This window comes from Mugil cephalus, chromosome 14 (genome assembly GCF_022458985.1).
Source record: "Mugil cephalus isolate CIBA_MC_2020 chromosome 14, CIBA_Mcephalus_1.1, whole genome shotgun sequence".
In the NCBI taxonomy this organism is placed as follows: Eukaryota; Metazoa; Chordata; class Actinopteri; order Mugiliformes; family Mugilidae; genus Mugil; species Mugil cephalus.
Window position 1 is genome coordinate 12,550,623 of NC_061783.1, and position 15,111 is coordinate 12,565,733.

General features: G+C 40.9%; 4 protein-coding genes across 5 annotated transcripts; 2 read left to right on the forward strand and 2 right to left on the reverse strand.

Moving 5' to 3' along the window:
• The first annotated feature begins 61 nt into the window (after window positions 1–61).
• On the forward strand, window positions 62–3,113 carry mterf3 (mitochondrial transcription termination factor 3). Its single transcript, XM_047605244.1, has 8 exons — window positions 62–162; window positions 1,100–1,437; window positions 1,559–1,711; window positions 1,819–2,008; window positions 2,126–2,273; window positions 2,367–2,438; window positions 2,524–2,685; window positions 2,778–3,113. Exons 2-8 carry the CDS (start codon window positions 1,107–1,109, stop codon window positions 2,970–2,972), a joined length of 1,251 nt encoding a protein of 416 aa, XP_047461200.1. The 5' UTR covers window positions 62–162; window positions 1,100–1,106; the 3' UTR covers window positions 2,973–3,113.
• Window positions 3,114–3,772: 659 nt separating this feature from the next.
• LOC125020321 (cytochrome b-c1 complex subunit 7) lies at window positions 3,773–5,505 on the forward strand. The gene is made up of 4 exons (XM_047605663.1): window positions 3,773–3,861; window positions 4,687–4,755; window positions 4,870–5,036; window positions 5,304–5,505. The coding sequence occupies exons 1-4, from the start codon at window positions 3,843–3,845 to the stop codon at window positions 5,379–5,381; spliced, it is 333 nt and encodes a 110-aa protein (XP_047461619.1). The 5' UTR covers window positions 3,773–3,842; the 3' UTR covers window positions 5,382–5,505.
• Window positions 5,506–5,544: 39 nt separating this feature from the next.
• On the reverse strand, window positions 5,545–8,818 carry lrrc14b (leucine rich repeat containing 14B). Its single transcript, XM_047605660.1, has 3 exons — window positions 8,006–8,818; window positions 7,227–7,855; window positions 5,545–6,758 (listed from the first exon to the last, which is right to left on the reverse strand). Exons 1-3 carry the CDS (start codon window positions 8,279–8,281, stop codon window positions 6,080–6,082), a joined length of 1,584 nt encoding a protein of 527 aa, XP_047461616.1. The 5' UTR covers window positions 8,282–8,818; the 3' UTR covers window positions 5,545–6,079.
• A 117-nt stretch (window positions 8,819–8,935) lies between these two features.
• Window positions 8,936–14,381, reverse strand: LOC125020320 (protein naked cuticle homolog 2-like). 2 transcript variants are annotated; one of them, XM_047605662.1, is made up of 9 exons: window positions 14,262–14,381; window positions 14,139–14,165; window positions 13,984–14,054; window positions 10,968–11,016; window positions 10,618–10,703; window positions 10,128–10,223; window positions 9,900–10,035; window positions 9,673–9,804; window positions 8,936–9,295 (listed from the first exon to the last, which is right to left on the reverse strand). In XM_047605662.1, exons 1-9 carry the CDS (start codon window positions 14,284–14,286, stop codon window positions 8,955–8,957), a joined length of 963 nt encoding a protein of 320 aa, XP_047461618.1. In that variant the 5' UTR covers window positions 14,287–14,381; the 3' UTR covers window positions 8,936–8,954. The 2 variants fall into 2 exon arrangements, with proteins under 2 accessions (XP_047461618.1, XP_047461617.1); XM_047605661.1 differs by having other exon boundaries at window positions 9,673–9,810.
• Between the last annotated feature and the right edge of the window lie 730 nt (window positions 14,382–15,111).

Below are 15,111 nucleotides of genomic sequence, written 5' to 3' on the forward strand. Positions count from 1 at the left end.
TCTAGCGCATCAATTTAAGTACAGCCCACGTTTGTGGTACATCCCACTACGTGACGTTTACGTTAATTACTTCCGTGAATGTGCACGTGAAAATAGTTGACATTGCGCGGCTCTTTGGTGATGAGGCTGAGTTGAGGAAAGCATTTATTTTATTTGCTTGTGGTGAGTAAAACGTTGATTATCAAAAATATACCTAAACTTCGGCTATGCACGCAGATGAAAAAGTCTTGATGTTCAGCTAGCGTTTAACCATGCGTCTCGGTCAAGCTAGCAGGTCTGTAGGTCAACAACTCTCTGTCTACATATATATGAGAGAGATGCTGGCTTTGTTACACGCCATCACGCTTATCATCAGCTGACACATTTCTGTTTTGACAACCCCATTATAGTCAGTGGGCTAGGGCTAAATAGTAAAAATGCTCTTGTTTTTACATAACACCGTGTAACACCATTTTTGTGAAAGTGCAGGCTGCTATGACAAAATCAAAAAGTGATCATGCAGTTGAATTTCCACTTTTATTATGGCATTTCAACTCAAACAGAACATTGTAAATGTAATGAATCGGGCCTTAGTGTAGGACTGTAAGACTAAGATGTATTTGTTTCCACTAGTGTACCTAATTAACTGGTAAATGAATGTGTGGATCACACTCATGGATTTAGTTCACTCCATCTCGCTAAACAGCTGATTTATCCTTTACACGTTTAACTGCAATTCAAAATCAAAACAACTACAGTCTTTACTATAGTGTGAACAATAACATCGCAAAGTCAGAATAACTAAATCCTTGCTGTACATCAGATTCTCTTTACAAAGTATGAAGTATATATAAAGTATAAAGTTGATTAACAATGTTATTTATATATTATTGTCCACCTCTACACATAATTCCTTCTATATGTCAACACCTACTTTTATATGTGTCAACACCTAGATAGCAGGTTTTCATAAGAGAGGCTGTGCATTGTAATATCATTACTTTTTGATTTGACGGTTCCAGAAAACACTGTTGATGTTAACAGACTAAATAGACTGCCGTAGACTTTAAATCCAGCAGAGTACTTCCTTTATTGAATGACATAAATCTTATTCTTACAGAGTGACCATGACGTCCGTCTGTGCTCAACTGTGTCTGAGAGGCAGAAGTTCTGTTTGCTCCAAGGCAGTGACGAGCACCTGGACGTGTTACGCTCAAGTTCGACGTACAACGACAAGGGTCCCATTCACCAGGGAGAATCACACAACAGCTCAGGGGAGGCTGAGGTGGAAACAACAAATGCGCTACTGCAGTGACTTGACTGCAAAATATCTGACAACTGAGGCTAAGGAAGACAACGACAAAGAAAAGTTATCAACAACTGATGTTATTGTGCACAAGTCCCCCCTGTTACCAACCAAAGATGCTTTGCCACCGACTGAAAATCAGATGCCATTCGGTACATTTTGGTTTACAGTTGTTTGCTGTATATAAACATTGATCCATCATCATCTTTTAAAATTGGATTTCAGATTTGTAGCCATTGAATTTGTTCAACCTGTGTTCTCTTCATTTATCAGATTTGGATGCTGCCACGCAATTGTCAGCGTTGGAGGAGATCAGTGATGAAGAGGCTCTCAGTATATTCCCTCCTTCTGCCATTCCCCCAGCCTCCACTTCTCTAAGAGACTATGTTGACAGTTCTGAGACCCTTAGCAAGCTGGTGCAACTAGGTAATACAGTTGTAGAGAACGTTTAATTCATATTTACCAGTTTGGAAGTTGTGAGTCTAGCTAAAAGTTTTATTTTATTATTATTATTCAACCTCCTCTCATTGCAGGTGTAAATCTGTGGAAGCTGGAACAAATGCCCAATGTCGGCTCCATGCTACTGAGACTCGACTTCAACACAGATGTGGCCCCAAGGCTTCTCTTTCTGAAAGAGATTGGGGTGGAAGACTCTCATCTTGGCTATATCATCACACGCAACCCCTTCATTCTTACCGAGGATCTGAACAATCTACGTGCCAGGTACAAAAAGCTTAAAAAAGCTTAAAACTAAGATTAAAAAAAGTTAAAAATGCACTGCACAGCAGTCAGTCCAACTATGATATTGTTTTAATAATGTTCTCTCTTGTTACTGTAAAGGGTAAACTACCTCAAATCAAAGATGTTCAGTTCTGAGACTGTTGCATCTATGGTGTCCAGAGCTCCCTTTCTTCTCAACTTCAGTGTTAAGAGGCTGGACAACAGACTGGGTTTTTATCAGCAACAGCTCAGCCTCAGTGCTTCCAATGTACGTAGCATGTTTACAAAAAAAAAAGACTTTATCGGTATAGAAGTAATGGCATTAAAAAGACTTTAGGGCTAATTTTTTCTCTCTCCTCAGACGCGAAACATTGTAGCTCGTCTTCCCAGGTTACTGTGTGGAAGCTTGGAGCCGGTGAAAGAAAATTTGAAGGTACTGGATGAAATCATCACAAAGAATAATTCGAAAAATCGTGGGAATCCTGTTCTAAATACTTTTTTACAAATGTCTTCCACAGGTGTGTGAAATAGAGTTTGGCTTTAAGAAAAATGAGATCCAACACATAGCTATTGCCGTCCCCAAAGTGCTGACCGCCAATAAAAGGAAACTAACCCAGATATTTGACTACCTCCACAACACCATGAAGGTACCCCACTACCTGATCACCAAGTTCCCACAGGTAGATTGCAGTTTCTTTTTTTTTTTGTTCAGTTTGAATGAATGTCCTTTGTGTTTTGTCTGTGTTCATAACTCAAGTATATCCTCTTACAGGTCCTCAATTCTAAGTACTTGCGTCTCAGAGAGCGACACCTGTTCCTCGAGTACCTTGGAAAAGCTCAGTACGACCCGACCCTGCCCAACTACATCTCCCTGGACCGCTTGGTGTCTTTGCCGGATGAGACTTTTTGCACTGAGTTGGCTTCGGCCACATTGGAAGATTTTTATATGTTCCAAAAGACACTTTGATTCTTCATGAGGGGTCATTAAAAGGGACTTATGAAAACAAATGGTCAGGTGTCAGGCACCTGCATATATGAAAATTCAAACATACAATATTAGAACAATGCTTTATGAATGTGATGTTTAATAAAGGTACACAGTGTATGTAAACTTTTCTGTCTGAATTATTCATTTTATTTTACAAAGAGGTCATACATGCAGCTAAAGTTATGATCAACATATAATACATTTATATTCCCTATGCAACTCGGCATAAAATGATTAATTAAGTATAGGAAACTGCAAAAATATTAATATTTAAGGTGAAAAAAAATCAAGGGAGCTTGTTAAGTAATTTTCAGTCAGTTCACACTGTATGTGTTCACAGTTTTGATTTACTAAGATGTTTTCATTCCATTCTTCATTACATTTACATGAAATATTGCACTTTTACTTCATGTATTACTGTCGGCTGTAATTCTGTCAGATTGAGTGATACACAGTCATCATTTATTGTGTGATGCATTTGTTATTTGAGATACCTTGAGGTGCATTTAAAATACTGATACATGCAAATAGGAGTGCTAAGTCAAGTCAAGTCATGATTTGTGCTTACATTTCCAATGTTTTTCATTCATTCTGCTGCAATTACTTTTCTGCTGTTTGATTAGTTATTAACTTCCTAATTGCCTTACATTGTTTATGCAGTATGTTCATATCAAATAATTGACCTAATTAGAGATCGAAGGAAGCAGGTTCTTGAATTTATCAGATCTTTAACATTTATAGTTAGCCCTGTATTTGTATTTATCGGAGAGCTTATTCAGCATAATCTTGCTCGATGACCTGAACACTCATTTTACCCACAAAGCACCGCGGTTCCTCTTAGTCGTAAATATGGCGTCCAGGGCACCAGGTAGGACACGGTCGCTGCTCTGACATATTTTCTGTACATTAACTCGCTAACCGTCTCATTAAACCTTCACGGCATAGCATGTGTTATATTTAAGCATATGACACTGCGTTATTTTATTTCCCTCTGGTTGAAATGTTCTTTTGCGGCGTTTGATTTGCGTGTGTCCTGAATGTCCCCGTGCTAACCAATGCTAACGTTAGCATTGCTTTCGCCACTAGTGCTGGTAGTCACAGGAAAATGATTGTATTTATTTTACAACAAGTCACTGGCTGTATGGTCAGCAAATCGTCCTATGTGTTTTACTGACAACGGTTTTCATGCCATACTAGAGGCTATTCACGTCGTACTTCGTAGCCATGTAGCTAACGCTAGGTCTCCACTTAGAGGTTAATTGAGGTTGGCTTTCAGTGTTGTGTCCTTAGTTTTAATTTCAATAAAATGTTGGCTTTGTCATGTTGGATTTCATTTTAAAACACGTTTCTCATCACGTGTTAAAAATTATTTGAGGTCACGGTATGGAATCATACAAGTCTCAAAACTACCTCAACTTCCTGTGTTGTTCTTTATGTTACTAATTAGTCACATCGAATAAACTTGTTCAACATTTTTAATAAAAGTGTTTAACGCATGGACACATACATTATTATCAGTAAGTCATAATCATATCACCATAAGTATCAGTAATGCTTTATCAGTGTTTCTTCCTTCCCACCCACATCTGCGAATTACTCTTGTCTGTGTTGATTTGACATATATAATGTTTATTTTCCCTAGTATCAAGTTTGTGCTGCCGTATTGATTTTGTCTAATGTGCTTTGTTCACAGTGGCAGGTGGCAGGCTCATGTATGGGGTCCGCAAATGGTATTACAACATGTGCGGCTTCAACAAGCTCGGTAAGACCAAAGAAAACAGTTAGTCTACTAGTTTCGAAGCTACTGGATGACAAGACTATGAATGAAAACGCACACGTTGTTGTCGCCTTTCCGAATATATGTTTTCTCTTTCAGGTTTAATGCGTGATGACACAATCTATGAGGATACAGATGTGCAAGAGGCCTTGAAAAGGCTCCCAGAGAACATTTACCACGAGAGGAACTTCAGGATTAAAAGGGCCCTCGATCTCACCATGAAGCAAGCAATTCTCCCTAAAGACCAGTGGACGAAGTTTGAAGAGGTAAATTCAAATTAAATTATGTAAATGTGTATTTTGTCCAGGGTGGAATTAATGTAAATAATGTCTATAGGTATGCACAGATATTTGTTAGCCTTTTATTATAACCTTTTCAACTTGCATGCTTACTTGGTAACGGATTAACCAAGTGAAATCTCAGTGAAAGATTGATAAGCTTAAACAATATGAAGGACTGGTAAATGGGATTGCGAGGATTTTGTTGGTTCTAATGTCTTCTGCTGCCTGACTTGACCTCTAATTTTGATTTAGGATATCCACTACCTTTCACCTTATCTGGATGAGGTGATTCGTGAGAGGAAAGAAAAGGAAGAGTGGACAAAGAAGTAGACGGTTCCTGGTCCACAGCTGTTAATCTTGTCTTCGGTCGGTGCATGGTCGTTCCTGATGTAATACTTAAATTAAATGTTAACTATATCAGACAGTGCTAATTAAAGAAATGTACATTTTGAAAGACCGTGAAGTGTCACTTTTTATGTCATGGACAGTTGGCTGTTTGGAAAATTTGATTTATTGTTTTAACAAAATTAAATACATTTTGCCACAGTAGGATCAGTCACATATTGCAAAGTTGTGCTCTTTACAAATGTAGTTATATACAACATTTAAACTAGAATATAAACACAAAAACATGTACAATACATACAGCGAGCAAAATATGTTAGTCACTAACCACCATGTAGCTATGTATCTGCACTGCACATCTGTTTGGTTAATGTACTGGAAAAATGATCCCTGTTGAAGAGGTATGTAGACTTTGTGTATTGATCCACAACCAAATCGATCTAGATTACTAGTTCTATCTTCACAGTGTTGACTTTCAATCAGTACTGACGCTGTATTAAAATGAACACAGAGGCCATTTGATCTGGTGTAACCTAAGAACACAGCAAGAAATTGTCTACAGAGAATACTTGTAATCAACTCAGCATGAAGATGTGTTTCACAGGAATAATCTAGATTTCTATAAAAAGTTTGAGTGCAAGACATTTTCTGTCGGCCCATTTATTCTTCAACTGGAAGTCTGATTAATTATCTTTCTCAGCCTGTGATCTCCTGTTGCCCACGTCATTTACAGACTCTATAAAACTTCCAATAACGCTATTAAAAGATTTCAGCATGGACACCCCAAGCTCGTTGCTGGTTTCATTAATCTCTGGATCATAAGCCCCCATGAGGGGGGTGCACACTACCACACTTCCTCTACCAGCGCCTTCCAGGATGCCCATCAGCTGACTTCTGGTCTCCTGAAACAACTCCCTGTTGTAGCTCAGCAGGACTGAATCATCTAGGGGATAGGAGACATTATCAGGGTAGCATTCACAGGGCACAGGCAGCTCTATGTACCTTAACCTAGGAAACCCTGCAGATAGTGTGGAGAAAAGCCTCCGCAGGGAAGCGGAGCCAAGAGGGTTTCCCATGATTTTTAACTCCTCCAGTCTCTGGCAGCAAGCCAGAGCGTGAAGGAAGGTGTCCATGTGCTCGTCCTTTATGTTGCACTCTTCAAGAGCCAGGCTCGCCAGAGTTTCTGAACAGCGGCTCAGCAGTTTCTGGACACAGGTGGGGAAAGAGGTAAATATGTCGTGTCCGCTGATGTCCAGGTGAACCAGGGCCTCACTGTGGAGGCTGTTTGCCAGGTATGTCATGTCCACGCGGTTCAGGCAGCAGTTGGCTAACTCCAAGTACTGCAGGGGTGTGTGCAGAGGACTGGGTGGGGAAACAAAAGAACGGACTGGGTGAACGGTGGAAGGCTGGCACAACCAGAAATGAACACAGCTGTAAATGTTTAAACACTGAATAGAAGGCAGGCATGCCGCACATTATGTTTGTCTTGTTTTAATCGGATTGGTGATACCCTCAAACTGCAGGAAGTAAATAATGTTACAATTAATTTCATATTCCATATGTTGAATTACTTCCATTTTGCATAATTCTAATGTTTTTTCACACTTAAATATAAAGTTTGTTCAAATTGTATACATCACTCGCTCACTTGCTTTGGGTTTATGGTCTATTTCCAAGTGAAAAATATGCAGCTTCTGACTGGCCTGCAGCTCTGTCCACATTCTGGCACCACATCAACAATTTTAACAGCAGAATAACTCTCGCTGCAAAACAAGATTCTCCAAGCTGGGCTATATTAAAGCATCACTGTCTATCAACCTGTATACTCACTATAGCAGTTTTCGTAGGTGTCCGGTGAGAGTAGAAAAGCCAACGCTGAGTTCAGTGAGGTCGCTCAGTTTTGCGAGCAGTTTGCCGATGGTGGCCAGCAAGTCATCGTCATCGGAGCCCAGCCTCCTGACATCCAACGCCCCGGCTGGAAGCGTCAGAGACTGCAACTTTGGGAACGCTACCCTGGAGAACAGCACTTCCAGGTGGGGGGCCTCCAGGGGAACATTGTGCACCACCTCCAGCTTAGTGATGGACTCCGGCTCCGCTAGACGGAGAACATAGAACAGCTGCTTGAGAGCAAGAGAATCAGCCCGGAAATTAACGAAACGAAGCTTCAGAGGGCATTCTCGAAGGAGCAGGAAGGCCTGAGCCACCAGCTCGTAGTTGCGGCCGGTGATGAAGCCGTTCACACGGACGTTGATCGATGTTTTAAAGGCGGACGGAGGCACGTTGTCGTCTTGCATGGCCACCATGGTCTCGTAACACATTCGGGTCAGGAGCTGGGTTCTTGACCATCGACCCAGGGTGGAGCGACACGGGCAGGCTTGGTGCTCAATGTCCTTAAGGGCTGTTAGATCTACCATTTGCAAGGTCTTGGCATAACTTCTCGGAGGACACAGCACATAATCCTTGGAGAAGAAAGGAATATTATTGCACACTCTGAAGCTACACAGTTAGCCAATACATTTACCTTTTAAGCAATAACGAAATGAATGCAACTATAACCTGTGTGATAATTATGCACAGTCATACTACATTCACTACATCCTTTTACGTACCTTCAAGCCGGTCAGAATTGCTTCCAGACAAATCCGGCATGTGCGGGAGGTGAGATCCAACTCACAGTCGACTGTCTTTCCCAGAAGTCTCTGTAGGTTAAGCACAGGAAGAGGCCACGACTGGACCAACGCATGCAGCAAGTCAGCCTGCTCGTGGAGGTAGCAGGCTTTGAAGAGGAGCGGGTAGAGGTTAAAGGAGACACAGTGGAGGTTCTTCAGAGCGCTCGGACCAGTCTGGAAGAAGCCCTCAGCAGCGAGGAATTGCAGGGACTTCATGTTTTCTCCCTGGGTTCTTCACACCAGCAGGTGTACGAGGTTGAATGGGCAGCAGAGGTCAGACGCAGCTCAGCGCTTCCGCGTGTTGTTTTCGTCTGTAGCTGCGGCTTTGTTGATATCTTCTGTCGCTGTCTGTCTGTGTGTTTTGCATTTATCTGGACCAGGGCTTGGCAACAACATGGCATGGGTGTCTCGTGGTAGGTCTGAGGTTATTAATAGAAACAGCTGTCTCGTGGCCTTCGCTGGGATCGGTGTCTGTTTGAAACTTCATTTTGGTTGACTGAGAGTCCAAAATAACCTGCCACAAATCTGTGTCGCATCCTGATATTCTTACTTTGGTTAATATTTCCCAGTGTGACATTCTCATGTCCTACAACATGGAGGTTAAATTCCATATTCTAGTTAAAATATGATGCATGAGCGATATACAGGATTTAAAAAATAATCCTAAGAGGTAGATGTTAGTGGCATTCAAACAACAATGAACTGATCTTCCAGGATACCAGTGTGTAATCTCACAGGATTTTGTTTTCATCAGATAAATGTGGCTAAATAAATAAAAGGGGGTTCAAGGACCTGCTGAGTTGCATTTAACCGGCCAAACTACTTGTGTATCCACTTAGCCGAGTGCACCAGCTCCTCTCCTCTTGTCTCTTATGTGTGTATTATGCAGTTAAGAGTTGTGATAGTGATGGTGATGATGGTGATGCTCATGGTGGTGATGGTGCTCATGTCTCTGGAAGCTGGGACGTCTCAGGGGCGAGGCAGCATCTTGCACCCTGGGGTGAAGCCTCTTGCTGTGGGAACGCTGCGGGAGATTGTGGGAGGACGGAAGGGGAGTCTGGGGATGACACCACAAAGCAGGGTGTTGGCCGTGTAACCTGTAGGACTTTCCCGCTTCTCTAGTTCTGTCCCTCCCCACCGGCATGGCTTTGGATGTGTTGTTCAGTTTTATCGCCACTAGGTGGTGGTGATGAGAGGCAGAAGACTGTTTGGCCTCCGGACAGAGGGAATCTACAAAAATGAAAGAAAAGAAAAATTTACTGCATCCTGTTGAAATAAAAGATACGAGAGCACTCCACCATATAAGTGTGTTTAATTCACTTCTCTCAGTTATCTGTTTATGGCCCAAGAAGACAGCAATAAACTAATGACCCTGGACATGCGACTCAGTAGACTTTTATTTTCAGGCAGCATCTTAATGAAATCCCAAGCAATCACGAGGATGCCTCACGATACAGCAGTCCAGTTACATACCACACCACACTGACTACATTCATGATTTACAGTTCAGTAGTGGGCAAAGGTTTGAGTTATTTGTATGAGTTTATACTGCAGCCGGTGAAGTGGAACATTGAAAGATTAACATGCACAGTCATGATGAATCATACCTGTGTTGTCAAACTTAGAGGAGAAGTTTTCAATGCCAGCTAGATCCAGGTAGTGGTTTCTGCGCTCTATGTTTTCATCGGCACAATAAAGCCTTTTCACTGGACTCTCCTGAGACACGCCCCGCTCCTTCTCTGCAGCTGAGACAAGGGCGCCATCATCAAAAAAATGTGAAAATGGCTTGTTATCTAGTCATACTCCTCCATATACAGTGACGGTATAATTTCACCTGTTTCTGAGCTCTTTCCTAAACACGGTGAGGGGGTTACAACTAGCTTGATCTTCAGGGGAGTTTTTCCACCGTAAGGCTGCTTCACTGAAGTCTCCAGAACTTCGTACATGGAGTGTAGCAGACTGGACATGTCCTGCAAAAAAAAAACAAAAACAAAAAAAAGGCATAAATACTGTGTACAGAGATATTTGGATAATATCAACAGCAGAGAAGAAATCAAGCTACCTCCTTTGTGACCTTGCCGGCATTGTCGAAATTGTACAAAGTGAAGACCCACTCCTGCCGAGACTCGTCCTCAGGCACCACGTTACAGTCTGTGTCCTGTGTCCATATGTGAACATAATAACAAGAGTACGACTACTGCAATAAACATTCAATGCAAAAGTTAAACATTTAGCTTATTTTCTTTCTTGGTGAGAAGTGGATTAGAAGATTAACGATGCTGCCATTGTTACATTTGTCCAATAAACAAAAAGCGACGGCTAGTGGCTGTTAGCTTAGCATAAGACAAAATAATCATCCATCACAGATTAATATGCTTTGTCGGATCAATTTAATCCAAATAAATTAAAAATAATAATTTCCAGGAGTGGCCTACTTCCTGGTTGGAGGTCTTCTAATCCTGTTCCCTGGCAACCAGAAGAGATTCCAGGAAGTACATGCTAAGACTTTCTGCTAACAATATATTCACGCAAACAGACATGTAAACACTCACAGAGACATGGCTATTCCTCTTCTTTGTTTGTCTCCTGACCTGGAACGTCTTCTCCCTGTCAGGTGTGCTCTTTAGTGCCTGAACCACTAAAACGCAAACACAGTTGTGCAATATTAAAAGGACTTTATAAAGAAAAAAAAATCAATTCATCACTACCAGCTCTATTTTCTCAAATTTTACGACCGTCGGGAACAGAAAGACGTACATCCAAAGGTTGAACTTTTCCCACACTGATATAAAACAGATGTGGATAATTCCACAGTTTTATTCTCTCCCAGGTAAGTAAGGAGATATAGCGTGATTTTTTTTTTTTAAAGTAAGAGACCTGGATGACGTGATTCTCTACTCACCACTGAGATTATGGTCAGACTTGTTTTTCCTCAACTCAACGTACAAGTTCTGTTGAAAAAAAAAATACATAAAAAAGATTGAAGAGTGTAAATTACCAGAGAGCACACATGTAATAAATTGAAAGAGGCGAGGATGCAATTAGGTGGTTTTCGTGTCCCGTGAGGGTGAGGATGGATCTCCAGATGTGAGAACTGCTGCATGACGATTGAGTGTCTGTGTATCTTGTCTGACTGGGTGAGGCTTACATTACACACGGAAACAAGACGGCAAAAAAAAAGAAGGAAGAGAGGTCTGGCCTTCCACTTTTAAACTGTTGACATCTTGACCTTCTCTTCCCCATTACATGTGACTGACATGTACCTGAAGTTTAATATGGCCTTTTGACTCAGGTCAGGTCTCAGGCACAGGTGTGCCACTAAGTAAAACAGAAAACATTAGATTGATTTAGGTATTAGCATGTTTGTACTGTATGTAGTATGTTTACTGTGATAAGTAACTCAGTCTTACACTACATCAAAATAGAAGAGTAATTTTTCATCTAAATGGAACTCTTTCTACTTAAATAAAGTTTAAAATAAAACAACAGAGATATTATTCTAATTTAAAATTGCCCTTTTGAGAAGCAGCCGACAACGTTAGATGAAAGTCAGGCAACACGACGAACTCATCTTTCGGTTTATCATAGTTCAAATGTCGAGTTAAATGTAAAATAATTCAGTCAGTTTTGTTAAAAACAATATATTCGAAGCACTGGAATTTCAGAAACAGGCTATTTTAATGTTGTGAATGTTTAAACAAAAATACAACAAAATTATTATCACTTCTTCGTCAGTTCAATCCACTTCCTTCTTTCAAAGCATGGTGCTTTTTGGCGATACGATCATTCTCTGTGATAACTCTTTCTACGGCAAAGCAAGAGAAGACAAGACATTCCTTATTTGCCAAGAACCGCCACCCATCACCAGTGTTACACCCACGGCAGATGAGGACGAGCAACAAAAGGAACGATAAGACGAGCGCACACATCACACCCACATGCACGCCACGCTCTTTGAAGATCTGATTCTTAGTTTGGCTTCCAGTGAAAGAAGTGGGACCGTGGGAGTGTTGAGTGTCTGTTGTAGTCTCTCATGAATATAGAGTTCATGTAGCAGTGATAACACTTGATAATAAGAACACATTAATAAAAAAAATACCCATGGCTTATATTGATGATTATTAGTGTTTATTATGATTTTCTGCAGCTTGCCTCACTATTTAAGTTACTATTCTCAGGGTTATATCAAACTCCCAACAACAACAACAAAAATACAAACAGATTTTGTATATTTTTAGAGAAAAGAGGGATGGAACTAAACAGACCGCGTTTCTTTGGTTTCTAATCGACATGCAAGGATTTATCCCAAAATCTATACTTTAAACACTTAAAAGAAGCGGATGCTACGCCCAAAAATACGCCGGGGTCATGGGCTGAAGTGTGGATTTTCTGTCCAAACGAAATCACAAGACGATTTTCTTTGAACTGAAACGAACCACTCCCAGTCGTTAGTCATGCCACACACAGCGAGGTCGACACTTGGCGAGATTAAAACCCTACTAGCGTTGTTTGCTCTTGAATGTGACAACACGGACTTACACGGGAGCCTCGTTTCTGCGCGCGCACACACACACACACACACAGTGAAAAGACCAAAGCAAATCAACTTTCTGAAACTCAAGTTTAACTCAATGGAGTTTTCATTTTTTGCGTTCAATTTTAAAACTGTCATGCCTTTTTGAAAACTGTGAAATGATGCATAAAGAGCATTCGTGTGCGGCCAGGATCTGTGAGAAAATCACAGACACACAAAATCACAAAAAAGGACTTATAGAGCACCACGAGAAGTCTCTGCCACTCACAGCTCACAGCCGTGGTGGTGTCATGGAGGATGAATGTATATTAGGCTGGAAAATGTAATCGCAGGAAGTGCCTCGCCATTAATGAGCGCAGAAACTCCACCGCAGCCCTTTAAACATCTTGGCAACAGTCAGCATCTTTTTCCAAACTGCAGAACTTTCCAGGACGTTCACGTAACGCTGTGCAAATATTATTCAGAGTTCCTGACTTAATTAACACTTCAGAGATCAAAAGCGCCCGAGAGGAGTTGACATGTCAGTTGTTCAACACCTTTTTTTTTTTGCTCCTGTCAGCAGATTTTAAATGTATCCCAGGCATAAAATATAATGAATGTGAGGATTTCTATGATTCATAATACACTATTTCACTTGAACCGTAACCAGACGTTGATCATTGCTGCCTTATTGACGCCAACAACCTACACGTGATGCAATTTACGCAATCCGGCAGCCAGCCCAGCCCTTAACACCCCAAATACACACTGCATCAGGTTGGAGGAGCAAAGCAGAACCAGATGTGGAGATTTTTTTTTCTCCCCCCCAGTGCACTTGGGTATAAAGACCTTGCTGTCTGGAGGTGGTGGGTGTGCTGCACTTCACAGACTTGGAAGGCTCTTTATAGAGGAGGAGGAGGAGGAGGAAGGGCGGAAGAGTAAATAAACGATACCTCCAAACATCTTTTATGTCTCCTCCCTGTGATGTGAGCAAATACTGTTGCTGTCCCCAAAGTGGCTTAACTGAACTGAAGCCGGTGGCGGAGGGCAGGCTGCTCATGAATGCCTTTTTTTATACCGCTTGTTTTTCTGCTCAACTCTGGTGAATTTAGCTGGATGTTCCGGGAGACAAACCTTCCCTGCAACGCTCATTTGGTTTCAGATATTATCAGTTTAGGGGCAGGTCTGGTTGTTTTAAACTATGTAGTTAAAATAACAAATTAGCCTAACAAATTAGACTGTCCTTTCAACATCTGACACCCCCTAGTTAGGACCTGGATACAGTAAGTATAAAAAATAAAATAAACTAAAATCAGGCTGTAATCACAGCAGGTAAAGTCATATGTCAATATGTCAAAAATAACTAGTACAAAATTATCCAAATAATAATAAATACTTAATCTACCTCTGTCAGTTTGGCTTTGTAGCTGTGGCAGTGCTCCATCTCTCTCAGCACACTGGAAGTCAGACTACCACCTGCAGAAAAATAAGAATAAATATTAAAAACACATGTACGAAGAAGCTAAAGCTTATACACAGAACCTGAGGTGGCTATCTTACCTTCCGGACTCTGTCTGCGTTTCGAAGCTGTCCAAATAATGAGAGAAAGGTGAACGCTACAGACCAATTTTAGCATTTCATTAAAATAAAAAAATTGAAAAATCGTCTGATTTGATGACTCACCATGCTTGGACTGGAGTTTGCCCATCCTCAAGATCAAGACACGTACAACCCAGGCAGGAAAATTAGACCTGACATGGGCAAAGCGTCCATTGGGAGACGGTCGTATACAAGAACAGTGGAAGTGAGTCTCAAAGTTTAACTGGGAGGTTTATCAAAGAGTACAGAGGCAGAGCGAGAGGCTTCACCGCCACGCGTTTCCTACTTCGGTTAAAATCGCTTTGGTTGAGTCGATCTCTTATTTTTACAGAAGTTAGCTCTTGCAGAGGCCCAAAACTAATTGTTGTGACGAATTAAATCACAACTTTAAAATAAAATTAAAAAAACAAACAAACAAAAAAATGTCCCGTATTAGATCACAGAGAGGGGAAATGTGTTCCCTATGTTTAAACCAGCAACTCGTTTACACAAAGAGTAGCGAGTACACTAACATGTAATGCGCTCTTGGAGATAGTTGGCTTGATTAATAGCACTTTAGCCATGGACGTGGGATTCAAACCTGTGACCGCACGGACCTAAATCCTTTTCTAACCACCAGAAACCAGAATAACACTAATGATTAATATTATTATTTACAATCATCATGCTCATAATCAGCAAGGAATATTCTCTTAAATTATCTTTGGGGCAATTCTAGACGATTTATGGAAACACTTTACCGGAATAAGGAAGATTGTACAAAGATTGTGGAACCCTGGGGAAACATTAAGGGAATTATCACATCTTGAGGTTATTTTTATAATATAGTAGCCTATAATTTAACTTATAATTTTTTTAAAGAAAAGCAAATAACTATATTTTACTAGGTGAACAGCTCCATCCTTTGCATCATCACATCCTCAGAATACATTAT